General features: G+C 51.5%; 9 protein-coding genes across 9 annotated transcripts; 2 read left to right on the forward strand and 7 right to left on the reverse strand.

Annotated features, from left to right (window-relative positions):
- Positions 1 to 248: 248 nt before the first annotated feature.
- On the reverse strand, positions 249 to 12,363 carry nrps14 (PKS-NRPS hybrid synthetase psoA; the record flags this gene model as incomplete). Its single annotated transcript, XM_024834652.1, has 6 exons — positions 249 to 4,924; positions 4,978 to 5,542; positions 5,594 to 5,897; positions 5,970 to 8,907; positions 9,019 to 11,366; positions 11,414 to 12,363. 6 exons carry the CDS (start codon positions 12,361 to 12,363, stop codon positions 354 to 356), a joined length of 11,676 nt encoding a protein of 3,891 aa, XP_024689152.1. The 3' UTR covers positions 249 to 353.
- A 741-nt stretch (positions 12,364 to 13,104) lies between these two features.
- Positions 13,105 to 13,605, forward strand: P168DRAFT_322168 (uncharacterized protein; the record flags this gene model as incomplete). The annotated part of the gene is made up of 1 exon (XM_024840538.1): positions 13,105 to 13,605. One exon carries the CDS (start codon positions 13,105 to 13,107, stop codon positions 13,603 to 13,605), a length of 501 nt encoding a protein of 166 aa, XP_024689153.1.
- A 96-nt stretch (positions 13,606 to 13,701) lies between these two features.
- On the reverse strand, positions 13,702 to 15,147 carry P168DRAFT_69707 (Zn(II)2Cys6 transcription factor domain-containing protein). Its single transcript, XM_024842110.1, has one exon. It carries the CDS (start codon positions 15,070 to 15,072, stop codon positions 13,798 to 13,800), a length of 1,275 nt encoding a protein of 424 aa, XP_024689154.1. The 5' UTR covers positions 15,073 to 15,147; the 3' UTR covers positions 13,702 to 13,797.
- A 668-nt stretch (positions 15,148 to 15,815) lies between these two features.
- On the reverse strand, positions 15,816 to 17,135 carry psoB (hydrolase psoB; the record flags this gene model as incomplete). The annotated part of the gene is made up of 1 exon (XM_024838377.1): positions 15,816 to 17,135. One exon carries the CDS (start codon positions 17,133 to 17,135, stop codon positions 15,816 to 15,818), a length of 1,320 nt encoding a protein of 439 aa, XP_024689155.1.
- Positions 17,136 to 17,579: 444 nt separating this feature from the next.
- Positions 17,580 to 18,917, reverse strand: P168DRAFT_299948 (Zn(II)2Cys6 transcription factor domain-containing protein; the record flags this gene model as incomplete). The annotated part of the gene is made up of 3 exons (XM_024838378.1): positions 17,580 to 17,735; positions 17,796 to 18,619; positions 18,677 to 18,917. 3 exons carry the CDS (start codon positions 18,915 to 18,917, stop codon positions 17,580 to 17,582), a joined length of 1,221 nt encoding a protein of 406 aa, XP_024689156.1.
- A 488-nt stretch (positions 18,918 to 19,405) lies between these two features.
- On the reverse strand, positions 19,406 to 19,939 carry P168DRAFT_322172 (EthD domain-containing protein; the record flags this gene model as incomplete). Its single annotated transcript, XM_024840539.1, has 2 exons — positions 19,406 to 19,738; positions 19,787 to 19,939. The coding sequence occupies 2 exons, from the start codon at positions 19,937 to 19,939 to the stop codon at positions 19,406 to 19,408; spliced, it is 486 nt and encodes a 161-aa protein (XP_024689157.1).
- Positions 19,940 to 20,532: 593 nt separating this feature from the next.
- Positions 20,533 to 21,067, reverse strand: P168DRAFT_322173 (uncharacterized protein; the record flags this gene model as incomplete). The annotated part of the gene is made up of 2 exons (XM_024840540.1): positions 20,533 to 20,862; positions 20,921 to 21,067. 2 exons carry the CDS (start codon positions 21,065 to 21,067, stop codon positions 20,533 to 20,535), a joined length of 477 nt encoding a protein of 158 aa, XP_024689158.1.
- Positions 21,068 to 21,653: 586 nt separating this feature from the next.
- P168DRAFT_299949 (MDR family MFS transporter) lies at positions 21,654 to 23,572 on the forward strand (the record flags this gene model as incomplete). The annotated part of the gene is made up of 7 exons (XM_024838379.1): positions 21,654 to 21,686; positions 21,734 to 21,763; positions 21,832 to 21,931; positions 21,986 to 22,032; positions 22,085 to 22,248; positions 22,299 to 22,420; positions 22,473 to 23,572. The coding sequence occupies 7 exons, from the start codon at positions 21,654 to 21,656 to the stop codon at positions 23,570 to 23,572; spliced, it is 1,596 nt and encodes a 531-aa protein (XP_024689159.1).
- Positions 23,573 to 24,602: 1,030 nt separating this feature from the next.
- On the reverse strand, positions 24,603 to 26,775 carry P168DRAFT_285242 (uncharacterized protein; the record flags this gene model as incomplete). The annotated part of the gene is made up of 3 exons (XM_024836188.1): positions 24,603 to 24,631; positions 24,792 to 25,021; positions 25,145 to 26,775. The coding sequence occupies 3 exons, from the start codon at positions 26,773 to 26,775 to the stop codon at positions 24,603 to 24,605; spliced, it is 1,890 nt and encodes a 629-aa protein (XP_024689160.1).
- Positions 26,776 to 26,849: the final 74 nt, after the last annotated feature.

A 26,849-nucleotide genomic window follows, 5' to 3' on the forward strand; every position in this document is an offset into this window, starting at 1 on the left:
TAGTAGCAGGGAAGCGCCGCTAGAATATAGAGCGATTTTCCGTGGCGGATCGGGACCGATTCTGGGCCGCTAGCTCCCATCTTCGTGAACTTTTCTCAGATGTTCAATGTGTGTACATCCAATGTAGATGCATGCAGCAGCATAGAATTGTACTTTTACATGTAATCTACAGCTCTTTTCACCCCCTCTCTCAGGGTAATGTACATATTCGTCGCTACGGGGTTATAGGATGAAGAGTCTTGGTTATTCTGCCTGTGATAAAACACCTCCTATAGGATAGCCCCGACACCGAGTAAGTATTTACAGGATCATGTCATACCACCACCGCCTGTTGTATGCCCCAGAAACCCCAATCACCCCCGGAAAGCCTTCGGCAGCAACGGCATCTGAAACGCACCCTTTGTCCCGCGCAGAAACGAGGCAACGAGATCGTCCAATCCCGCCTGTACAGCTTTATCCACCCACTCATCAAAAGGAAGTAACCCAACCTCTTCTCCGCTCTTTCTTTGCAAATAAATCCTGAAATCCTGGACAGGTATCACGTTCTCCCCGCTCTGATGGAAATAAGCGAGACTCCCGGCGGAGGGCGACACGAAAAGAGTATCAGTAATCCCTTTCGCGCAGGTTTCTACACCGACAAAGTCAAATGCTCCTGTCGCACCCCCAGCCAGTATATCGGGGACTGTTCGTAGCGACTCAGACCATTTCCAAACATTGTGGATGATGTCTCTGTCACCGACATCCGGACCAGTAATGTTACTGGGTCGATGAATGAACACGGGTAATCCTAGCTGTCCCGATGCCTGCTCCAAGATCCGCTCGCTAGCCCACTTGGCAGCAACGTAACCATCGGATCCATCAACCGGGGGTGGGAAGGGGGAGACAGACTGTTCAGGGAACGAAGGCTTTCCGAGAAGGTGGCCCACACCGGCCGTCGAGACGTAATGGAACGCCGGGGTGGGAACGCCAGCAGCGATCGAGGAGCGCAATGCAAGTTCGACAAGCTGGCGGGTACTGCCCACGTTCGTCTTTCGAAGAGAGTGATAGGATTTCATGTGGGAGACTTCAGCTCCGTTATGGAAGATGGCTGCGGCAGAGGAAAATATTTCCTCGGCTTGCGACGCGCTCAAGCCAAGACGCTCGGCGGCCAAGTCGCCTGTGTGAACAATCACCTTCGAAGATGCAACCAATTCCTTCGGTAGAGTGCGTCCAGGACGGACAGCGAGGCAGTGGATTTTGGAAATACGTGGCTCAGCGACGAGTTGTCGAACGATTTCACGGCCCAGGAACCCAGTGCTACCGGTGAGGACGACCGATAAGTGCTTTTCTGGGTGATCCTGGCCACGAGGGATAGCAGGAGGCAAAGACGGATCCAAAGTAGTCTCTTCACCCCACACAATAGTGTCTGTTTGAGCCGTTGTATCTCCGTCTATCCGTGAAGCGAGCGACTCCAGCGTGCTAGCTTGGAATAACTGGGCTAACGGCACTGAGACACCGAAGACCTCCAACATCTTCGCACGGACTCGCATCAACATGAGAGAATTGCCTCCAACAGAAAAGAAGTCCGAGTCTCGCCGAATCTCAAGTGGTAGTCCTTGTTCTGACAAGATATCTTGCCACACTTGCTTCAAAGCCTTCTCAGTGTCGCTCAACTCTTCATTGTCTGTCTCTTCATCCTCCTCTATCGGAATAGCCGCCAGGGCCTTGACATCGAGTTTACCTCGTTCCGTGAAGGGCAATCGCTGTAGTGGAACTGCGATCGCCGGGCGCATATACACGGGTAGAGGGAGGGTCCGAATAAGCTGACGGAGATAAGCAGACGCGGATGATTGCGATCTTTCTAGGTCGGTGATCTTCGCCGGCGAAAGAACCACGAAGCTAACCAGCAATTGACTGGTTGTGCCCTTGACAATGGTCGTCGCATCCACAATGGCTTCATTGGAAGTCTGTATTATCGAGCTGGAGATGTCGTTTAGCTCAATTCGAATACCACGCAGTTTCACTTGCGAATCTCCATCCATGCGGCCCAAGAATACAAAGGATCCATCTTTCAGCAGCCGGGCTTTGTCGCCCGTACGGTAAACATCACCCCAGCCCTCATATGATGACCCTTGGGGCTTGCGCAGCTGATCTCGTTGGAACTTGGAAGCGGTCAATTCGGGAAGGCCAACATAGCCCGGCGCCACACCCGGTCCACAGATGCACAGCTCGCCAGGCCATCCCAGTGGACACGGTTGCAAGTACTCGTCGAGTACATACACACCATAATTTGGAAGAGGAGGCCCAACGGGAACAACGGACCCTTCTTCCCAATCCGTACGGCGGTAAGACACTTTACCTAGAGAAGACATAATAGTCGTCTCTGTCGGACCGTATGCGTTGTAGAGATCCAGATTCGGCAAGTCGAGGTCACGGAACTTGCGAAGAAGATTGATCGTGAAGGCCTCGCCGCCACAGAGAGCAATGCGCCAAGATTGGCAACGCGATAGAATGTCTCGTCCATACTGCAGAAGCGCAGACATTTCCGAAACCATGATCAGCGTCAGCGTGACCTCTTCTCTTTCTATCAGAGCCGCAAGCTCGATTGGATCACCACGGTTGCTGCCATGAATCAAGGTCCCACCATTCGTAAGTGCCATGAACATTTGGGCCAAGGAAGCGTCGAAACCAAGAGCACTTTGCTGCAGTACGACGTCTCTGTCTGTGAGGCTCAAGGCATCGCTGATGGAAGCAAAATGAATGGAGAGATTTGCGTGAGTCAGCATAATACCCTTGGGCTTCCCAGTGGATCCACTAGTGTAAAGAATGACAGCTGGGTCGGAGAGCTTCGAAGCGTCGGGAACATGTACGGATGCCGACTGTGGAACAGTATCAATATCAAGTACATCATGACCGTCGCAAGCCACATCAGCAAGATTCAGCTTGGTCGCACCGTGGTATAAAATAAGGGCTGGCTTGCACTGTCTAACGACATCCTGCAGTCGCTCAAAGGAGTTTCGAACGTCAAGAGGGACGTAAGCAGCCCCCACACGATGAATGGCGAGGATCGATGCGACAGTGTCGACGGTCGGTTCACAGTATACGGCAACTTGCGAGCCAGGAGTGACCCCGGCCTGCTGGAGAGAATGGGACAGAGCATGGACTCTTGCTTGCGTCTCGGCATAGGTCCTAGCCTTTCCATTCAGATCCTTTACTGCAACTCCGTCAGGCTTTTCGGCTGTCATAGCGTCCACGCGCTGTGAGATGGTCTCCGTTTGTGCCCAATCAAATCCAGTAACAGGCCCGGTCCCAGCGACCATGGATTGGTTAACCAAAGTCTCATCAAATAACGGCACCTCATTAAGGCGTTGGGATGAGTCGGTCGCCAAGGTATCCAGTAGGTGAACGTAAGTCTTCACCAGGAGCTCCGCACCTTCCCGGTCATACATATAATCTTGCATAGAGAAAGTCAACATTCCAGTGCCATCGTCTTTCTCGTCGATTGAAATGGCAAGATCGAAAGGCGCCTTGGCATCCTCGTAGTCCAGGAAGTTCATCTTCGCGTCGCCCATCTGCGGAGCGCGCAGCGCCCCCATACGGTAGTTCATCAACACCTGGAACAATGGTGTACTCGTAGAAGAAGTGGGTATTTGGAGCTCCTTCAAAATGGTTTCGAGGGGCACACCAGAATTCTCCAAAGCACCGTATGCTTTGGACTTTGTATTGCGCAGGGTGTGGACAAACCGCTCCTTTTTGTTGACCTTCAACCTCAAAGGCAGCATATCCAGCAAGAAGCCGACCGTGTTCAAGAATGCTTTATCCGAGCGATTCGCGTCAATTATGCCCAAACAGACATCATCGGTTTCCAGGAATCGATTAAGCAAAACCATGAAAGCTGCCAAGTAGAAGTGGAAAGTTGTGGTCTTCGCAGCCAGACTTGCCTTTTTGATCTTCGAGACAAGAGAGGTGTCCACATCATACACATAGTCGAGCGTGTCGTACCGAGTGAGGGCTTTCCTCGTACCAACCTTCGCGAAAGGGAACAAAGGCAGCAAAGGGGGTGCGGACGGGAACTCCTTTCGCCAGTATGAGAGCTTGGCATTATGTGCACCGCTACTGACAAGCTGGCGCTGCTTGACTGAGAAGTCGATGTATTGCGATAACGTGGGAAGCTCGGGATTTTCTGATTCGTAGAAACTGGCGAGATCATTCAGGGTAATCTGCCAACTGACACCATCCATGATGATATGATGGTAGCCGAAGACAATGGTATGGTCTTTAGGCCCATGAGAAATCAATGAAGCGACGAGCGTATCTGCGACGGAGAGATCGAAACGGTAGTTGGCAACTTCACGGAACACACGCTGCACGTCGTCCTTATTTCCCAGTATTGTTCGCATCTGGAATGGGGAAGACGCAAGCACACGCTGCATGGCCTGCCCGCTATCTGCATCAGTGTAGAACGCAGTGCAAAAGCTTTCATGGCGTTCAATCATGCGCTGGAACGCATGTTCAAGACGAGCAACGTCCAGCGGACCCGTCAAGGTGTATGACGTGGTACAGTTAAAAGGGGTGTCTTGCTGAAGATAGGCCGTCGGGAACCATAGCCGGTTTTGACTGAACGACATCTTCTCCTGCCGCTGAACAGGAGTACAGACTTTTGACTGCACGCTTTCCAGCTGTAGAGAAGTTATTTCGGTCCGGGGAGTGTAGAACCCTCGACTGGTTTGAGGCGTCATTATTCCTTCTGAGGAAGAATTGCTCGAGGATGCCTCAACAGAAATTTCCAAAACTGGCACCAGGGATTCAACAGGGCGTTCGATATTGGGTTGTTTAGCCACAGGTGCAGCAGTAACATGCTCGGGTGAGTTGACAGCGGGTGGCGATACGGCTTCTTCCTGCAACCCAATATGAACCGGCAAATCAGCAGCGACTTCATCACATACTAGAACGCGTTAGCAACTCATGTCAAAAAGGCAACAGAAATGAACACCATACGGTCCGCAATAGTGTATCCTCCAAGAACCTTTAAAATTGACACATCGGCGTCCAGCTCCTTTAAGAACCAGGCCCGGATGTCTGATGCGCTGAGTGAATCGACTCCTAAACTTGTAAGATCATTGCGGGAACTCAGAGACTCGGGACTTAGGGTCAGCATCGCCGCCAGCTGTGTCATGAAGAACTCCTGGACGACCAAGGAAGCTTCCTGGTGATCCTTAGACACGGCAATTCTCTCCATCATGCTCTGGACTTCACCCTGAGAGCTGCGTGGGTCAGCCTCGTGCCCACGTAGAGTGTGATGAGAGAACAAAGGTCTAAAGAGCCAATTTTGCGTGGACGAAGCAGGAACTTCACGAGGCAATCGCTTAACACCAGTCCAGATCGCGGACACTCCATCGCGAGACAGGGCGCTTGAAATTGCCTCCGTCAGCGCGTAGTGTACATCTGACTCGCTGAGGCGGATAAATGGACATTCTTGGTCAGAATCCAATTGGGATTCCAAGGAGACCACGATTGTTGGTGGTCCTCGCTGCTTGCAGTGAGAAGCGAGGCTAGTGAAGTACTGTGAAATAAACATTAGTATCGTAGAGAAGTGTTCAAAATGGGTACATACTGCGTTCGCAGGCGCACGATCTTTTTGGAGGGAGGACAGGATGATGAAAAAGTCAACACCTCGATCTCCCAAGACGGTTGTCAGGTTATGTGCACGTTGCTGCGATTTCAAAAGGCTTTCCAATGGAGCCTCAGATCCGCCGAAACTGCAAATTGCAGGTGATGCGCCACCGTAGATGACACCGGTGACTTTTGGCAATCTCTCAAAGACAGCTCTAGCGTCTTTAAGATTGGTGAGATCCGCCTTTAGGTTCTGGACCATCAGCTCATCCAATAATTCCAGTGTTTTATGTTCTCCGATGTCACTGTTTAGTTGTTAGCTTGGCTCAGGCAGGGGGCGGGGCGGGGGTGCTTGCGAGTTGATGGTGATCAATGACCGCACACCGTTTGCAATCAACCAATTAGTGATGGAGTGAGTCAAGGACGACTTGGTATCGACGAGAACATATGTTCCAGTAGAGGAAAGGAGGTGTGATGGTTCGAATGGCTCAACCGTCAGGGGGATACTCTTTTGATGGGTCCAATCAACGACCGACATAGCATTTCCATTGTGAATACCATGCTCAAGTAAGTCGTTCAACGTTAGAGGTGAAGAGGATAGATATGTGGCCTTTCTGGAGAGTTTCAATGCCGATGATGCAACTGTCAGTAGGACATGTTGTAGCCAGGGAGTAGACACGTCGTCTGCGCCTTCGGAGCCCAACTGGAATAGCTCTCCTTGACCATAAATGGCACAGTCCAACGGGAGTAGTTGTACAATACGGGAGGCCAGGCGAGTTGGGTCGGGTGAAAGGTCAAAAAAGAGTTTTGGGCAGTGCGGAAGCACTGAAAGGATGTGTCTCTTGGACGCAAGAGGTGGCACGGTGGTCCATGTGACGCTGCCCCTTTCTTCACGCGCTGCAGTGGTTAAGAAGTAGACCTTTTTCTCAGAACCTTTGGTTAAGTCAATGATAACGTTTGCAAGAGTGGGACTGGGCTCCAAGAGGACGGAATTGCCTGTAGGAAGAGAGTCAATGATGTGGTGAGCGGCCAAAACATTTGCTGTCAGCTCCAAGAGATTATTGAGTTCAAATGAGCCAGATTCAGGAACCGCAGGAATCTTCCACGTCGCAAGCGCAGGAGCACGAGATGAAATGGTATCAGTAAATGCGAGAACGTTGCCCACGTTGTCGACTTGTCCCGCGGAAACATAGAGATAGACGCCATTAGATATATTGATAGCGATTGGGACTGAATAGGTCGTGTGAAGAACCGGCCTTTTCCCAGTGATGCTTGGCGAGTTGATATGTTGAGCGGCGTAGGTAGGGGCATGGAGCGAGCCAGAAGAAGATAGAGAAATTGTGTCTTTCGGTAGATGGGCAGTTTGGACGATGGGGCGCCAGTGTGAGTTGAGACGATCGTTCATACTCCGTGTTGGAAATACACGAGGAATCAAAACTTGACCGTCTTTGACTGAGATCTCCATTTCAGTGGTCCATAGACGAGATGCTTGAGAGTCGTGTACGCCAGGGATCAGCAGTCGCATGAAAGAACCAAGAATCTTATACTCGGACTCCTCAAGCGTATCCAAGTCAAGGAACTGAAAATGGGCGGACGGATGTTCTTGAGCCAGGCAATGGCCTATCCCAATTGATGCCGCCTGTTCGGGGTTGGCTTGGAGCGCATTGTGCGTTACCCATAGGACATGAGGAGCCTGTGCAAATAGTCCGGAAATCGCGTTGTATGAATTAGGCGTGAGCAGTCTAGACGCTGGCTCGTCAAGGTCCGTCAAAACGATTGCACCCGCAACGTCAGTTGTATCTTCGGTCCGAAGATCCTCGAAGGACTCTATGCAAAAGACTTCCTTTGCCCAAGGGCGTAAAGCGGAGGCGATATTGTGCCATAATCTCGAGGTCCGTAGTGTTTTACCGCCGATGACAAGGACACGGCTGCCTTCCAATGTTCCCAGTGCCGAGGGTTGCAACGGATGGCGAAGTAGGTCAATAGTTTCGTCCAATGCCTGGGTCACGAATAACGATATGGCATCACCTGGCCCATTGGCATCGCGGGGCAGCAACGAGTCTACTCCCGAGAAGCCCACGTTGCGCAACATACCATCTAGACTCACGCTGGAGAGAGGACATCCGATATCTCGCCCCGTACCAGTGTTTGCTTCCGAGCCTAGTAGGACACCTAGGAAGATCCTGGACCAGACATATTCTTGTGTAGGTTCAACCAGGATCAAGTAGCCGCCCGCTGTCAGAACCTTTCTGAACTCTCGCAGCGCCTCCTCACTGAAGGAGGCAGCTTGTCCATTCAAAAGGTATGAAGCGATGACAATATCAAACCTTTGTCCATTGAGGGCAGACGTGATAGCTGACGGGTCGGTGTGTAATGTCTGCACTGGAATATGGGTGAAATCCCTGCCATAATTCGCAACATCCTTGGAAGGCGAATTGGTGACCAACGTGTATGACGAAATCAGGTCGGCCAGATCACCGAAGGCATTGAAGGAAGGACGCAAGTGGGCGGGGGCAATTTCGAGAACGTTGAGGTGTGCAAAGCGATGCGTAATATGATCAATCAGATTGTACAACCCATCGTTGATCTGTTTGAAGACAGAATTGGTCTCCACAAAAGACAGTAGCTGTTGCTCAAGGTCAGCACCAGGCACTCGTCCCCGTATAACATCGGGCAACTTCTTTGCGACCGCTCTCAATGCCTCGAAATCGTCCAGGTGGGAGGCAATCGCCGCATTCCCACCGTTCTGCGAACCTCTAGAGGGACCAGCTTGGCTGAGTTGGGCCAACCACGCGAATTCCCGTGACATGTCACCAGAGAGGTACAAATTGTTGGCAAAAAGTGTCTCGAGATATAAGATCGACTGGTGTTCCATGTCCAATGCGGCTTGGTTGGCTATTTTCCGTTGTTGTTCGTTGCCAACAGAAATGCCTTCGCTCATAGCGGGTTTCCACACAGTCTGGAGGAACAGCTCTCTGTCATCAGCCGCGGAGGTAGGACTAAACGAAGAGATCGTAACACCTTCAAGTTCGACTAACAACTTGCCGCTGACGCTATCAGATACTTCAATATCTGTGTGGAAGGCGGGACGCCTGTTGGCGGTTGCTTTCTCAACACTTGTCACATAGCTGTCGATAACAAGCAGAGAGTCCGAGCCAAGTACTGCTGACAGCCGTAGCGACATCCTTTCTACCTTCTGCGGGAGAAACACACGCCGCAATGCAGCATCGTCAGGTGCTGAAAAGGCGGCATACGCAGCTTGGATGCACCCTTCCACCAAAGACGGATCGAGCGTCAAGTGCTTGATAGTGGCGACTTGCTTGTTGAAGAGTGCGGAGGCCCTCTGCCATTTCCGCTGGAGACTTTCCAGGCAGTTGAACGAGCCGCCGTATTGAAGTCCCATTGTTCCGATCGACTGATAGAAACGGGGTATGTCAAGAGAGTCCAGCCATTTCTCCCGGGTCCGGATAGGAGCAGGGTCCTCAGCAGGACCTGAACGCAATAGTTTGACATGCGCCGAGGCAGCTTTCTTCAGCCCCTGGCTACCATCAGGGGGCCCAAATAGAACAGTGAACTCTGCATTGAGTGGATGGTTCGCGGTCTCGAGTCGATGAATGGAGGTGATAATTTCGACACCGTGCGATCCGTCTGGGATGCTGACCGCATTGTGAATAACAAGATCATGGAGCTCGATACAATCAGTAACAGGGTCCACAGAGCCTGCCGACAGCTTCAAAGCTGCATCGACTGCCATAGAACAGAACGCAGACGTTGGGAGAAGTGCCTGTCCTTGAAATCGATGGTCGCCAATCCATGGAACCTCTTCAAGGCGAAGGATATTTCGCCAACGAAGACCACCCTCATACAATCCACCAGGCAAGAGATGGCCAAGGAGTTCATGAGGAGGCGAGGCTCTAGTTCTAAACTCTTTCGACAACCTTGATTCCCGCCAGTAAACCTGGGAATGGTCCCATGGGTAGGCAGGAAGATCTTTCACTACCTTCGGCTGAGGTAGGTCCTTGGGTCCGGAGCCAGCTGCGTAACCCTCGAGGTCAACGGCGGAGGGGCCAAAGTGAATCCACAAAGAGGCGAGCGCGTCCCCGAATGCGACCGTGTCGTTGCGTTTGCGATCGAGAACCCCGAAGTAGGGTAGAGGGTTGTCGCTGAGCTCCCGTAGCGTCTGCGATGCCGGACCCTTAAGCGCCGGATGAGGGCCAACCTCGAGTACCGCATCGAATGGACCGCACTCGATCATGGCACGCTCCAAAGCCTGAGAGAATAGTACAGCCTGAGCCATGTTGTCCCTCCAGTAGACGGCGCTGAGCTCCCCCACTGTTGGATCACCATCGGAGCCGTAAACACTAGAGATCCAAGTGCAAGACGACTGTGCAGGATCCTTCGGTTCGATCCTAGAAGCGTTCAAAGACGCTACATACGGGTCTGCACACGGCAGCATATGATGTGAATGGTACGCAGTATCAACTTGGAGCATCCGAGCAAATGACTTGCGGGTGTCAAAGAGCTCTTTTGCCTCGTGAACAGCATCCAAATCCCCCGACAAAGTAACACCGGTGGGCGAATTGCTGGCGGCAACGCCTAGGCGTGACTTGAACTGAACCTGATCGCAAAAGTCCCTGGCTTCGTCAAATCCCATACCCACTGCCAGCATGCCACCCTTGGCCCCATTTTTGCCTTCGGCTAGCTTGGCATACTTCCCGCGGTAGTAAGCAATTTTCATCCCTTCCTCCGCAGTGATAACCCCGGCAGCATAGGCGGCGCCGATTTCGCCGGAGGAATGACCCACGACGGCGGTAAAGTTGACACCTGAGGCGTGAAGCAGATCCACCAAAGCAATGGCGATTGCGGTACACAGGGGCTGTGACAGAGCGGCCTCGGCAACGCGTGAAGTGGCCTTCGGTGCCAGAATCTCACTTTTCAAGGACCAGTCAGGGCCATCGTCGAGCTCAGACAAACACTTTTCGAGCCGCTCAATAGTATCACGGAATATTCTTGAGCTCTCGATGAGGTGCTTCCCCATGGTAGGCCATTGGGCACCTTGGCCGGTAAAGACGCCCAGTAGAGACGGTTTTTCACCTGCGAACGCTGGAGAGCACGTGCCAAGCTCCGTTCCTGGAGTTTTTTTGACTGATTCGAGTTTATTTTCCATCTGGTCTGCGATGTCCGAGGCGGATAGGCCGCAGAAAGCGACCTTGACAGGCAGGTGGGATCGTCGTGTGTGTAGAGTCCATACCAGGTCCCGGAGGTTAACAGTCTGCTGGTTTTGCCTCAGGAATGCTGCGTAGTTCTCCACAACGGATAAGAGAGCTTTCTCATTATATGCGGAAAATTTCAAAGGAAGTGCGAGTCCCTGGCCTTGGTCGGTAGCCACTGTGCGATTTCCAGGCTCGTAGCTTTCCAAGATGGCGTGAGCATTAGTACCCCCAAATCCGAAGCTGTTGACGCTGGCACGGACAGGCTTTCCGGGTGTCACCGCTGGCCAAGGCATTGGCTCAGTAGGTACTATCACTCGGTCATAGAACGGGACAACTGAAGGGTTGAGGTTGTTAAAGTGCAGGTTGGGTGGGATAACACGGTGACGGATTGCGAGCAAGGCTTTCAATATGCCCGCCATGCCAGCTGTTCCCTCCGTATGCCCAACAACAGTTTTGATAGATCCGACTACAAGCTTCGGATCCACCTTGTTGTCGGCGCCTTCTGTTCCAAAGAAGGCATCGTAGATGGCGGAGGCTTCTCGTGGGTCACCAGCTTGGGTTCTAGTCTTGTTAGCATAATATCAATTTGAAGGGCCTCTATCACATACCCAGTTCCATGTGCCTCAAAATATTGACATCTGTCGCTAGGATTAGACGGATCCAAGCCGGCGCGACGATACGTATCTCTGATTAGTTCCGCTTGAGCTTGGGGGCTCGGCAACGTAATACCCTTCGTGCGACCATCCGAGTTGACGCCCGTTTCACGGATGATAGCTTCAATATGGTCGCCGTCAGCGATGGCGTTGGACAACGTCTTGAGCATAAATGTTGCGAAGCCATCTCCGCGAGCGTAGCCGTCGGCGCTAGTGTCCCACATCTTCGACCTAGACGACATCATGTGCATATTGGATGCTGAGATGAACAACTCCGGACCAAGGAGTAGATTCGATCCGGTGACACAGGCGATGCGGCTCTCACCGGCCCGTAGTCCCTGAACAGCCTGGTGGACCGCCACAAGACTCGACGAGCATGCTGTGTCGACGGTCAACGAGGGGCCGTGCCAATCGAAAAAGTAAGAGATGCGGTTGGCGTTGAGTGCACTTGAGGTTCCTGTAACCATATATTGCGAGAAGTAGTCCGGGTCACGCGCCTGCACATCCATGTAGTCCCTAATCATCAGACCGGCGTAGACCGAGGTATCACTCCCCTGGAGACCTTGCAATGTCAGGCCGGCGGCTTCCATAGCCTCATACACCATCTCGAGGAGGATGCGTTGCTGGGGGTCGATTGCCTCGGCCTCTTTTGGGGAGATATTAAAGAAGACAGTATCAAAGCACCGCGGATCTTCGTCGAGAAAGTAGGCCCCGTGCACATTGGTGTTTCCGTGTTGTTCTGCATATGGATGGTAGAAGCCCTCGAGGTTGAATCGGGTTTCGGGGGGCGGTTTGGATAGATCCTTGGGGTCGCGAAGGAGGTCCCATAACTTCGAAGGGGATGAAGCACCACCTGCAAACCTGCAGCTGAAGCCAATGATCGCGATCGGCTCGTTGGGAGACATCGTTCCACAATATTTAATTGGAAAGCGGCCAAGTCGTGTCAACCGAGCACTAAAGGGGTTGCGCGGTAGAAATTGGTCGGATCAGAACAGGTAACAAAATCTTTCGATTGTCTGATCACGACCGGGGAAATCACACGATTCTATCAGTGTACACTTAAATCTGCTTTACGATTCGAACATCACCGGTTCACAGCCGATATCATCAGTACATACTCCGTAAGCGATCTAGCCGCAAGGCACGTGCGCCGCCCAGTGCTTAATCCGGGCTCGGAATACCGGTATAGGGCAGTCGAAGGCGTCTGGCTGGGCGCCAAGAGCTTCACAGTATTCTCCGGCCAGAAAACGTGGGTATACTGCAATGAGCTTTGGCCATTGCCGCATGCTGATCGGTGTAGTCGGGGATCCACAATAGGGCCGACCACCGACTGAACGATGACTGGCAGGCAAGTGAACCCGGTGCAGGAAACTAATCCAATCCAGTTAGTCTGCCGGAGAACATCCACCGGGGATGTCCGGACGCCCATGCAAGTCAGACGGTAATCTCCAGGAATTTGTCGAAATACCTACCGTAATGTTTCAGTAGACCAGTCGAAATCGTACGATCGAGACATGAAGACAAAAGGGCTATAAAGTTTCGTACAAACACAGTTCAACTAAGTCAACACAAATCATTTATTCATCACACTCGCCGGAAGTATCTCGTTGCCTTGCTTTTCCCAAAATCGATCGAATTATCTCAAAATGGCCGTTCTTATTGGACTCAAACTGCTAAGAGTCGCCCCTCTGATTACCTCCACGGCTGGTCTCATGTGCGCATGGGACCAGCAATTTGCCTTTTCGTCCTGGATCGATCGTGAAGTGCCTCAGGGGCCAGCCGGCGCGACCCTGCCGCACTGGTTTCCCGCTATTTTCCGCCAACTCATCTGGGTGGTCAGCATTCTGCACCCGCTCGGGGGTGTTTTGGGCTTATTGAACGGCATCGGTAGCCCTGGCGCTTCGTTGGATGACCAAACTCGGCGATTGTACTTCGCCGGCGGATTGTTCGCTATCGGTCATCTCGTCTATGGAAAGTTCGCCATGCGCATTATCGGAAGCATCTGGGACAGCTCCCTGCCGGGCAAGACAAATTTGAGCGCCCTGCCCCCTTGGCTGCGACTGAACTGGTGGCGCATTCACACCAACAATCTCCCAGCGGTTTTCCTTTTCCTCGCCGCCTTGATCAACTCCATCGAAACGTGCTAGGTGGGCACTTGGTGGTGGGATTCGAAGGAGCTCTCTATATGGAACAAGGAGCGAGAAGGAGTGTGGACACTTCCTGATCCAGGTTGCGGTGTTGACGGGGTTTTTTGTGCGATGATGGGTTAATGGCAAAATCAAGGTTAGGCTGGGCATGAAAGCAAGGGGAAATTTGTTGTGTCTAGTATATCTAGTTCTTCACAGAATATTCAGTTCAATCAAGGTACTTCGTAATTTCGTGATTCTCTTCATCAGGCTGTCTTCCTCGGCGGAGACGGTATCCAAAGCCCTAGACAGCAGAAGACCTCCGATTGCACATTCGGGGACTGTGACATCGGGGTTATTCCTTCTTTTCTCCGGTTGGACGGCTTTGATGATCTCGCCCATTCGGCTCAAGAGTTGGCGCGCCAGCTGCAGGATGAGAACAATCTGCAGCGATGATGAATGTGGCAAGGAGAAGGATCCAACTTGAACCGACGGCATGTTGACGTAGTCGTCTCGGGCCGTGACAGAAGAACGATCCAGACATCCCTGCATGTTGGCAAAGATGCGATCGTAGGTTTCAATGAGACGAGTGTAGCATGACAAGATTAAAAGACATGAGCCCTGGTCAATGGGCGGCTCAGACGGGCCGTTTTCGTTGGTACTCTCCGGAGAGCTTTCCGGGGTTTGCATGCGGGCTGTCTCCAGGTACCGTGGATATCGTTTGTTGACGATCTCAATAAGCCGCTGGGACAAGTAGAAGGTCCGATCGATGGCAAAGTCCTTGTTTTTCCAGCTCAGTGGTTCGTCTAGGGATGCAGGGGGCTTTGGAACCGATTCTTCGTGGGCGTACAGGTCTACATTGAGGTTTGACAATTCGCGAATGGTCGCAAGATGACACGCCGTCTTCGGCGCATCCACAGTGTCGCTTACTGGCGAAGATCGGGAAGGCGTATCCATTGTTAGAACCGGATGTTGCGACTCCATGATGGCCCACTCCTGGTTGAACGTTTGCTGCCAGTTTGCCGGTGGGGTGGTTTGAACGGTACCGTTCGCGGCGACGGGCCACATCCAGTCCGCGGTGGCAGGAACGTCAGCGTCACTAGGACCCACATTGTACGACTCCAATTCTTGTGATACGGGAGAGGGATAGCGACCGGTCGGTAGAGCCCAGGGAGTACTCCCCACGAATTGAGTCTGCAGCAGGTTGATATCAACGTCGACGCCGGTGAGGGAAGGTTGGCTCATGTATGCACCAAACGGCGGGGGGGTTGGCTCGTTCGCCTGGTCTGCATGTTGACTACCCGCAGAGGAGACATCATAATTCTGTGATCTCTGTTTCTTGAATTGGTTGGGAGACCCAGACTTGCTCCAGCTGCAGGTGGCTTTGGCTTTGGCGCACCGTGCACACGGACCACTCCCCGAGTGGATGCATCGTAACTTTTGACCATGACAACGGTCGCAAGCATGACGCTGATTAGGTCTAGCCATGGTAATTAATGGGGTTGATGGGATGGAGACATGGGATGGAAGTTGATAGCAGGAGTCGTGGTGGAAGAAATAAATGATGGATCTGATCGCGGATCGGAGGATGGCGTGGAGAGGGGCATTAAAGGGGACGGGCCGATCAGTGGGTCACGTGGGTCAGGACGCCAAACTTGATAATCCGGGTCATGTTATTTACGGTCCAACAGGGACGAGTGGGTCATGTTTATTGCCTTGTGAATTCAATCATCATCAATCAGGATTCTTAATGCGTGGAAGATTCCAGATTGACTTGGTTGAAAGAGAAGTTTTCTGTTTACTAGGTATTTTACAACATGCATGCATTAGTCTGTTTCTGCAATTCTTTGGAGAAGTCTTCGGTGACAACTAAAATAGTTGAACATATCTTCTGCCACGGTGAAACTGGTTTATTGGAGGGAAAAATGTCAAAGCACTATACATATTGCATATTTTTAGTGATTATGATGTGATGCTTTTGTTATATGAACGATCTTCATAATACAGAGATAATGTATTCAGTCATTAACCTACATCGGATATATATATAGTCCACTATCACGTACACAATCACCACCAGGGAAAAGACCCTGCAGACACATTCAAACAGATAATGAGGATGCATAATGTTATATCATACAACAACCCAAATACTACATCTACAGAATTACTCCACAGAATTGTAATACATGACGATCAAGACTGTTGGCGTATATACCTAGCATACCAAACTAATACACCCTCCCATTCGCATTCTTCCCCCCCAAACTCTCCCTCTGCACGCCAAACTTCCCATCCAAGTAAGAAAAAGTCCTCTGCATGGAATACCCAAACGCGCCAATCTTCGCCTGCAAACCCCCAAACACCACATCCTCCGCCACCCACTCCTCCTTCATGTGCTCCGGCAAGTGGCTCAAACTCCGCAGGACCTTCCGCGTCGTCGTCTCAGGATCGAAGTAAAAGCTCGACCCCGCCCCCGTCACCAGCACGGGACACTTGACCTGATGCAGCAGCTCGCCGCCCCCAGGTTTAGCGAGCGTATAGTCCAGCATCCGGCGAATGACTTCCGCGTCGGAAGCTCGCCCCATAGCCCAGCGCATGTGGTTGAATTCCCACCGCGTCTGAAACGTCCAGCCCGAGATGGCGCCGATCACGCTGTCGAACACCCCATCAGATAGGTACCCGCCGCTGTAGAGCTTCCACAGCCAGGCGGGCATGCGGCCCTGCGCGAAGGACTCCATGGAATAAAACCCGTCGACGCTGATGCAGGCGCCAATGCGCGGGTCCAGCGCCCCGCGGAGCGCATAGTATCCGCCCATCGAGGCGCCCGTGATCCCGATGTGCTCGAGGTCGAGGTTGTACTCCGGGTGAGCACGGCTGAACCCCCAGAGGTGATCGAGGACGCGGCCCACGACGACCTCCCAGTCCGGGCGCATGGGCAGCTTGTCTCGCCGGAGGACGATCCCCTGGCCCGGGCCGTCGAAGGTGAGCACCGCGTAGCCGAGGCTCGGGCCGACGGAGGCGTTGATGAAGTAGATTTCTTCCTGCGTGGAGTCCCCGCCGCCGGTATTGATCAGGATCGGAGTCTTCTGGCCGTTTGTAAGACGCTTGTCCGCCGGCGGGAGGTAGAGGTAGCCCGGGAGAGTGATCTTGTTCTCGTAGGGGATGTCGAGAAAGTGGACGTCGCCGTCTAGGTACTTTGTTCCGCGGCGGAAGTCGTCGATAGCGCGCTCGATGGTCGGGAGGACGCGCTTGTCGTGGCCAATTGCGCCTTCATTGAGCATGAACTGCGCTGCGCGCAGGTAGTTTGAGGCGCGGAGGTACGCCCGTCGCGCGGCGATGCGGTCACCGGTGCGTTCAGCTTCCTCGGCGATTTGCTCAACTTTGGTGCCGACTTCGACCCAGTTGGTGTACCAACTTTCTGGGTCTTGGTCTTTGATTTTGGAGGCGGCGTCGAGGATTTCTGCGATCTCGCCGCCCTCGAAGGGGGTCATGGCGAGGAGACGCAGAAACTCGAATTGGAAGAAGGGAGACTTGAAGAATTGGAACATTGTGGCGGGCAAGGGTGCGATTGTGTTTTGAAAAAGTCGAATGATGGCATATTCTATGTTTTATCTGGCTGATACGCTGGATGTTTCCGTGTTCCTCATTGGGTATGCAGCTGCTCGGGGGTCGTTACTAGTGTCGGGGGTCGGAGTCGGCGATGGTTTGCAGGGTTGGGTCCCTCGGAGAAAGTACGAAGCAGGTGCGGTTACGGTGCAGAATGATGGATCGTCGCCACGTATTCTGCCACGGGGTATTACGACCCCAAGGGTTTCTGGTCAACTGGTTGGGAAGGCTATCTAGATTTAACGGACTGGGGTAATACGAGCAAGTGGAGCAGACGCGAGAAGATCGACATGGTGGTTTTACATTGCGATTCCGTTACATGATATATATAACAAGGATCATAAATAATGTTCAAAAATTGAACATCACGCATCAATCATAGCTCGTTATCGCGAAGCAAGCGCCCACTTGATAGCCTTCATCATTACCATTACCTCCATCTGTCGCTTCTCCGCGGCTTTCAGCGACAGCTCGGCGACGTCCATACTGCTACTATCTCGTAGCCGATCTAACCCATACTCGCCCCCCATGAAGTATTCTGGCTTGTCGTATCGAAAAGGAGTGGTCGCGGCAGACGTTTTTGGAGTGATGCTTTGAATCGCTCGGCTAAGCAGACGTAATAATAGCTCGGCGAGCTGTATGGTCATCAAGGCGTGGACGCTTGTTTCGACGGGGATGGAGAATTCGCCAATGCGAAGAGCGGGGAACCGGGGGAGACGACCATCCCAGGATCGCTCGGGGCAGGGAGAAGGAGTGTCGATTGATAGTAAAGAAGGGGGGTAATTGGAGGAGCACGAGGAAGAGTTGTGATAGCGGGGACAGGGCAGGGTCTTTTGCAGCGGTTCGAAAATGGCGTAGTAGAGATCCAGAAGGCGCAAATACAACGACAGCACCAGAAGCAAATTGCCTTGATCCAAGGGTTCTATGCCGCTGCACACCCCATCCCCGCGAAGCTGGGGCGAAACCATCTCCAATGCCTCCACAACTTGCGCAGTAATGGCAAAAGTTTGGTCAATGCACACAGTTCGATTGTGATCTGACGTGTTGTCGTCATTTAGATATGACGAGTGTTGCGCAGCCGGTGGGAATACGGCGGCATGGTTGTATATCTTGATATTCAAATCGGAGATCTTGCGAATCCACTCCTCGTGTGGCGAACAACGGCCAGCCGTTGCAACAGGAGGAGCTGAATTATCTGACGCTGTGTGGTCGGAGACGCCCTGGTTGCTCAAGGAGCTCCGTGGGTTCATATAGAACTCGTCGGCATTCAGCATAGAGAAGTCCATATTGCCCGGCGAAATGACCACGCCTGGATCCAGGCATGGTAGGCCGTTCTCAAAGTCATGTCCAACAGGGTCTGTGCTTTGAGAAGCCCACTGGGCGGTTGTCAGATCCCAATGCAGAGGACTGTCTAGCGTCACATTTTCTAAAGCGTCGTCAGTTACGAAACCATCCGTGGCTCTATGATAGGGCAGGGACGCACCGTTGAGTGCAAAGTTATTATTGACCCCCGAGGCGGACAACTTCGCATCGCCATCTTTCGGCAGGCTCGTTTTATGCATCCGACGAGAAGGACTGAAAACACATGTCACCCCCATTTTCTCGCAACGATCACAACTGCCGGCCCCTGTGCGTTCACAACGGAGTTTTTGCGAATGGCATCGGTCACAGGCGCGGCGCAATTGAACCAGCTCCGACGGAGCCGGCTCAATCGTGTTGGTCATTCCAATCAAGCAATGGTTCATTCTCACGGCGCGTGGATTCAATGGATCGAATATGGCAGATCACCCAGAGTTAAGTATTTACAGATCGTTCCGGGAGACTGAGGGTATACAATACGAGGCCGGAATGCCAAGTAACGCATTTCTCCGATAGCACAGAAATAACCAGAAAAACCCAGTTGGTCGCTTGGAGGGCGTCAGCACTAGATGAAGTGGACGCCCAATCATTTTGGGAGTCCAGATCGACTTCAAAGTATCGTTGGTTGTTCAATAATTGGTTTGTTCGTATAGAAATTCGTGAAGAAAAGGTAAAAACATGGCGAGACACCAAGTAAAACACACTTAGGGCATTACAATGTCCACTAGCCAACAATTCATAGTGTGCTAGGCAAGATAGAACCGTGTTAAACGCTAGGTAATGTAACATTCGTGTTTCTGCATGATTTACCCCAATCCCTGTCGGATTGAACTAATCGTCCCTTCCAAGCACCTCATTTCTGATTCACTTGCTCGCTCGAAAAGTCCGCCAGCACGCCAAAATTGGGATAAGTGGGCACTCCACCAGGGTTGAGATTCACCACTCGGCCGTTTTGGACATATGATTCTACCCAGCCGAGAGTGGCCACGATATCCTTGCCGCTCACGTAGGGTTCTTCCTCCTGTTGGAGGGCCTTGAATTCTGGATCTTCCAGGACGGAGGTAAGCTCGTCGAGATTATGCAGGTAGAATTCGACAGTCACGTCGTGTTCATCGACCGCCCAGCTTCCTCCCAGGGTGCGATTTAGGTTCTTCACGGTGGTCCTGGCGGTCTCCGGACTAAAGAGCTGAACATCGGTTAGTGGGGATCGACATGGTCGGTGTCAGTCACGTACCATTCCATAGGCTTCAATGCCGTGCCTGGCGTGAATACGAGCTGCTCTAGCACAGTGTTCCTTGGTCGCCCATTGATGGAATTGCTCCTCACTGAGGGACGGGTGGCGATTGTGCGAGACCGCAATGCGCAGAAGGCGTTGTTTGACGGACATGATGTTTCGTAGGGTGCTTGGAATTGAAAGTGAGGCCCGGATTGAGTCTAATCGACTTGAGAATTGTTATATTATATTTCCTTGGTGAGTATATGCGACCGCATACTGTGTTCTACACAGAAGCTGCATCGAGTTCCGACCGAACAAGTCCGCCGATGCCGATGCTGCGACTTTCTTGAATCTGGTATCTGCAACATGTAGCGTCGGTGGTGCGCGATCGGTGATGGTTGATCCCTGTCGTCCATAGCACTACCACGCACTGCCTCGGTATTTGGTTAGGGTTGATATGGCCGAGATCTCACTATCCCGGAACCGGTGCCAATACCCGAACAATACGATTGATCAAACCCTATTCTAATTCGAGGGGGAGCTAATTTGCTGCTAAAATGGGCGCGGGAGACCTGCTTGGGTCGACTATATTGCCAGTTCGCAACTCCTTCCCTGATCAATACAAACTAAGGGTCCAGCCTGATATGCCCGTTGAACACGACCACTGTCAACTGGCGACCTACTCTTTTCTCCGCGGCAATACAAACTTCTGTAAATTGCTTTAGAATCATTTCATTTGCCCTCGTGGAACTAAATAGACCATACTAAGCTAGCGCCAACCGCAACTCCTGCCCCACAAACTCTTCATACTCAGGCCGATATTCTGACCCACTGTCGGTAACATTCACCACCTTTCCATCTTCCACATACACTTCCACCCAACCTAAGCTTGCCACCACATGCCGATGGCTGAGATAAGGTTCTTCAATATGGTAAAAACTGGCAAACTCCGGATCCGAAGCAATGCCCCTCAAAGTCTGCAGATCGGGAACGTAGAGCTCGACTGTCATGTCGTGTTGGTCGATGGTCCAGTCGGCGCCGAGCGAGCGGCGAAAGGCGTCGAGTGCATCTCGGGCAGATTGCGTGCTGTATACCTATTATTGTATATGAGTCTAGACTCGTGAACTCGGGCAACGATGGTGGGGGAGATACCTGATTATACTGCAGGGTTCCGTGTTTCGCATGCAGGCTTGCGGCTTGCTTGGCGTGCAAGGCAGTGCCAAAATAGTGGCAAGATTTCTCCGTGCAGGAGTCTTTGCGGTAGTGCGCTAGACTGAGACGGATGCGACGATGGCTCATCTTGGCAGGAGGTTGTTCGTTTGGCGAGTCAGATGTCAACCTCGTTTCGTCCGTCTTTTTCTGTCTTTTGTATTCTACGCCTTATCCGGCTCGGGATCAATAGCAATCGCCCTAACGGCTACTAATGGAGCTAGCCGCCCCTGATACGCTGCTAAAGTCCACTAAAGGCCACTAATGCAGGTGCTTGAATCCTCTAGCTCAAATTTAGTAGGTTCGGTGGTTCGGTGGTCGGAGGTGGAGCTGTTCGCGTTGCTGTTTGTCAGCGCCGAATATGTACTTTCGGTGCTCTATATTCAACTTCGCGGTACCTTCTCCAGACCATACAATCGAGTCTCTGTGGGATACCGCTTCTCTGCCGAAGCTTAGAAATCAAATGTTGACGGGGGCCTTTTTCTTGTCCGCGATTCCTTCGCTCCAGCGTTAGCCATCCAAGAATCCGAAGTACGCACCTCAGGATCTCATCATGGCGAGCAACAACACTTCGACGGACGCCAGTCTCAAGGACCTCAGTGAGAAGTCGGTCGAGGATACGACTCCTACTGAGGATAGCGATGACCAAGAAGATAAAGAAGAAAAATTGACTCCAATGAAAACATGGTTGCTGGTGTCGTCGCTTTGTGTATGTGTTCTGCGCAAAATCGAACTATACACACTGACAGCTTCTAGCTTTCGACTTTCATTGCCGCATTGGAGCAGGTAAGCGCTACTCGACGAAAAAAAAAAAAGAAGAAGAAGAACGAGAAAAGAAAGACTAACAGAATAAGACCATCATCTCGACCGCCGCTGAGTCCATCTCACGCTCCCTCCACACCAGCGAACTGGAATTCACCTGGATTGGAACTGCTTATCTTCTGCCCGCTGCTGGTATACATCCTGTCCAATAACCCATATCTGAGCGCCCGTGTTAAAATTATACAGCTTCGACACCACCATGGGGGAAGTTGAGCGACATCTTTGGCCGCAAGGTAAACTGATATGACCCATACATCTGCAGTAGCAACACTAACTCGTCTCTAGCCTGTCCTCATGATCAGCATCATCGTCTTCTTTATCGGATCATTGATCGGCGCGCTAGCGACCAACATCGACATGCTCATCGCGGGTCGCGTCATTCAAGGCACCGGTGGCGGTGGTATCCTGGGTCTCTCTGCCACCGTCATCGGCGACGTCTTCAGCCCTCGGTAAGCCTTGGCACCTCGTTCTCCACAACCCTATACTGACCGTCGGACAGTGAGCGAAGCAAATACTTTGGCGTGCTGGGCGTGACTTGGGGCGTGGCCTGCGGTCTGGGTCCGATCGTTGGCGGTGCATTCTGCCAATTCGTGAGCTGGCGCTGGTGCTTCTGGATCAACTGTACGTGCTACCTAGATCTGAATTCCTTCGCCAATTTAATAACAATCTCCAGTACCGGTTGCTGGCGTGGCGGGCGTCCTTGTCTTCTTCTTCCTGGAAGTCCACACCCCGCGCACTCCCATCCTCGAAGGCCTCCTCGCAATGGACTGGTTGGGCACAATCACCATCGTGGGAGGAACCGTCATGTTTCTCCTAGGGCTCGGCTACGGCGGCGCCACCTACCCCTGGAATTCAGCCACGGTGATCTGCCTGATTGTGTTCGGCATTGTGACAATTGTCGTTTACGCGCTGATCGAATGGAAAGTCGCAAAGTACCCCATCACACCGCTGCGTCTGTTCAAGTCTACCTCCAACCTCGCCACCTTCGGTATTGCCTACATCCACGGTCTCGCCTACATCGCAGACCTCTACTACCTCCCGCTATACTTCCAGATCGTCCTCGGCGCCACCCCCATCCTCTCCGGCGTCTACCTCCTCCCAGTAGCAGTGACACTCTGCGTCGCGTCCACCCTAACAGGAGTCTACATCAGCCACACCGGCCGCTACCGCCCGCCCATCTATTTCGGCCTGGTGATGATGATCCTCGGCCACGGGCTGTACATCAACCTGCAACCCTACCCGAGCTGGCCACGAATCATCATCTTCCAGATCATCGCGGGCCTCGGCCTCGGCCCGCTCTTCCAAGCGCCCATCATCGCCATCTTCTCCCTCACCAAGCCCGCCGACATCGCGAGCGCCGCAGCGACGGTCTTCTTCGCCCGCGACATCGCAACCGCCATGTCGATCGTCTTCGGCGGCGTGATCTTCCAGAACCGCATCCGCGCGTACAAGCGCGACATCGAGGGTGTCGTGTCGCCCGCGTTGACGGAGCTCATCACGTCGGGCGGTGCGACGACGGCGTCCGGCCAGATCCGCGCATTGCCGGATGCGGCCCGCAGTCTGGTTAGGGATCGCTACAACACGGCGCTGCAGAGTGAATGGATCTTCTATACTGCTCTCTCTGGGGCAGCGTTGCTGCTGAGCGTGTTTATCAGCAAGCAGGTCCTTTCGAGGGACCACAAGATGAATAAGACGGGTCTCGATGTGCAGGAGTCGAGTCGGCTGGAAGAGCTGGAAAAGGAGAAGAAGACGTCACCGGATGATTCGGTGTAATGCGTTACTGAAGAGCTTACTTGGAGCTGTTTTATCTTTGCCGAAGGTCCGGCGGAGAACAGCCAGGAAGATGATAATATTAATGATTTGAGGCCATGCAAGAGGTTGCAAGGGGATGGAATGCAAATGGTGTGGGAAAGCCTTTTGGGCTCTCCAACTCACCAACATGCTGACCGATTGCAGTCAATCCACAGTTGATATCTAGATATAAATTTGTCATTTGCAGGAACGATTTGAGAAGAGTTGAGACGAGACTTTGTTGACATTTAACTTGAATGGTTTGACACAGTCTTGGTCTAATTATTGTTAATGTTCCCACACAAAGCCCATTTTAATAGGCTTGATTAGAGCAAATATTATTTTTGATGACAGGATGACATGATATCTCTAAACCGCCTTAGATGTAGACTAGTGGAAGCGAGAGATCTTAGTAAACTAATCGAGCTTGTCCGATGATATTCGAGATTTATCGAGCCGAGCTCCAGGCAAAGAAGGCATTTTTGTCACCGAATGACCAAACTTAAGTGTGCATAGTGTGATCTGGGGCTTGCTAGTGCATGGAATCTGTAAACATTCACACAAGTAGAGAACATCTAGTTTTGGAGATTGAAGACCAGAGTTTGGAACACCACAACCTCAGATAGAGTAATAGTGAGCAACGAATGATATTCTCCTAGGTCTTTTTAGAGAAAACATTTTCCTGTTATGCTCAAACCAGGGATGTGATAAATCACTACCCATGTCAAAGGTGAACAAAACCTAGATTGAATAGACAGGTTTGGGACCATCTAACATCATATTGACATGAAAGAAGAAGAAATAAAGAAATGAAGGAAGACAAGAAAAGAGAAAGAGAAGAAAGAAAGGGAAGAAAGAAAAGATACGACATTTAACAATGTTAGTGCCACACAGGAAACTGAATAAAAGTGATAAGCAGCTTGCAGACAATTGAAAGAACAATTTGTTTATAACCTTCCCATCAATGACCTTGTTCCCTTTTATGGATGCCATAGCGCAAACTGAGAAATACTCAACACATGTGCTTGGTCTTTGGCGCTACTATTAATTGATGTTCAAACCTCTATGCAAGTTGCAGACTAGTGCCCATTCCATCAGATCCTCGTCAGACTACTAGATGTTTGTCGGTAATCAGGATAATATGACTGCATCCCACTATGGTATTTTGGCCTAGGCCAGTCCTGGCTTCGCGAGCACCTACTCATGTCTGGACAATTCTGAGGCTTGTTGGACAGAGGATTCGGTTCGCTGAAGTCACGGCCCTCAGTAGAGATCCTAATTGGTGAGTGAGGCAAAGATGTCTGAGAATTGGTAGCTGCTGGTGAAAGGAGGCCATTCCCTTCGAGGATCGGTGAGGAGATATTTGATTGATATTCAGACCTCGTGATTTGATGTTGCAGAAAGGCTCCCTGAGGTGTTTTAGGGGTAACACTAGTGGCTTGTGTAGTATTACCAGAATATACCATGTTTGTATTTTGACAGGGATGCAGATCTGCTGGCTTTGGAAAAATATGCGGGGGTGACTGTGCATAGACACAAGCACAGCTATCGCACCTGTAAAATTTGGGTACTATTTGGGCGCTTTCATGTTGCGGTGAAGTTGGTGGGAAAGAACCCTCATGATCATCCTCATGATTTGAGATGTGTTCAGGTAGTTGTTCTCCATTTGCCTGCCCGGGGGGTCGTGGACAAGATTGGATGACCTTGTGAGGATCGAATTGTCCTGATGAGGGTGATGAATCCGCATTTCTCACATTCTCGGGAATTTCAGCAGCATGTTTGGACATCATTTTGTCAACCGCCTTCCCTGCTGCCCTGATTATTTGCGCCATTCCCCACATGAGCTTCATAGACACCTCCGACAGCCGAATTCTCTGTGTGTCTTTGCTGATACGCTTTTTCAAGGTATTCCATTCAGGCTTTGAGACGTAGTTTTGCTGCATTTCATTTTTGATTTTCTGCCTCAGTTCCTCCAGGTCTTGCTTGCACTTCCTCTCGGCAAGCTTGAGGGCTGCCACTTCGGCCTTAATATCTTGGTCACGGCAGTTTGCGAATTTGAAGACTGCGTCTGACTTCTGGTGACAATTATGAATCTTGTCTTCTACAATCTTGAGATCGTTTTTTATCTCATTGATCAAATCGACTTCTGGGTCAATGGGTTTTGTGATGGCAGCAGATACAGGGGTCTCTCCATCGATGCCATTGGCCGTGTTTGTAATCGGCAGCAGCTCTATACAATCGAGCAACTCCTTCGCGCAGATGACTGCAGTGAGAGACGCGTAATTGTTCCAGTATTCGTATTGATGAGAGTCTCCATAATTGCAGATGCCGAGTACTGGAAGACAATTCACCTTTTCCATAGTACTGGCGGATTGCTTGTCAACACACAACACGTTTTTTCCGAAAGAAAGACAATCTCTAAGCTGAGTATCTTCCAAGTCTTGACTCAATGATGCGATAGTACCGTAGTGGACTTGAATCAGCTTATCTGGTGATCGATCAGGTCGCACGATTCCTTCGGAGATGTTCGAGGTCGCTTCTTCAAGGCATTTGCATGAGCTTGTATGCAGATAATTTGACTCAAAGAGAATATCTCTATTCTCGGGCCGTTGAAACCAAGACGGCTGTGTCTGAACAACTTTTTTGACAAAGTCCTGGACTCCACCCTCTCTCAGAAGTATCTTTGTGTTCAAGGCACGGCAAGTCTGCTCCAAAGCCACGTTTCTCGGACCATATGTATCACCATAGATTCCTGTCTGAACATCATAGGAAAAGGCACGTTCACCAATGATAATGTCACCGAGTCGCACGTCTAAATCTGGGGTTGCCATACCACTCGCGATGCCCACGATCAAGAATTGCTCAATCGACGGATATGCCAATTGCATATTCTCTGCATCCAGTGATAGACAAGTTTGGGAGTAGTTTGGGGGACAAATGACAAGATTATGTCTTCCTATATGGCCAAGGGTGTATCCTTTGCTGTGCTGAACTTCTTCATGACCGCTGGTAGTGAAACAGTGATCTAGAACTCGTAAAACCGCTTTATAATCACTGCCAGATGCGCAGAGCCACCCCCACCTAAAACGATTGGGATGTGGAATCTCGTCTGTGAGAGGCTGATGATGTACTCTCTGTAACCAATTTGTGCTGGTAGAGTGCCTAAGTGGCCTTGCTCCATCCATGATGGGATAGATTGATTGAGTCAATCACGGGTCTGAATGTAGGTTTCAAAATCTGTAAGATCAAAGAAAAAAAA

The sequence above is a fragment of the Aspergillus campestris genome (genome assembly GCF_002847485.1).
Source record: "Aspergillus campestris IBT 28561 chromosome Unknown P168scaffold_14, whole genome shotgun sequence".
In the NCBI taxonomy this organism is placed as follows: Eukaryota; Fungi; Ascomycota; class Eurotiomycetes; order Eurotiales; family Aspergillaceae; genus Aspergillus; species Aspergillus campestris.

Coding starts and splice junctions, on each gene's coding strand:
- P168DRAFT_69707 (XM_024842110.1), bottom strand. CDS start 15,072: ATGGCTAGACCTAATCAGCGTCATGCTTGCGACCGTTGTCATGGTCAA.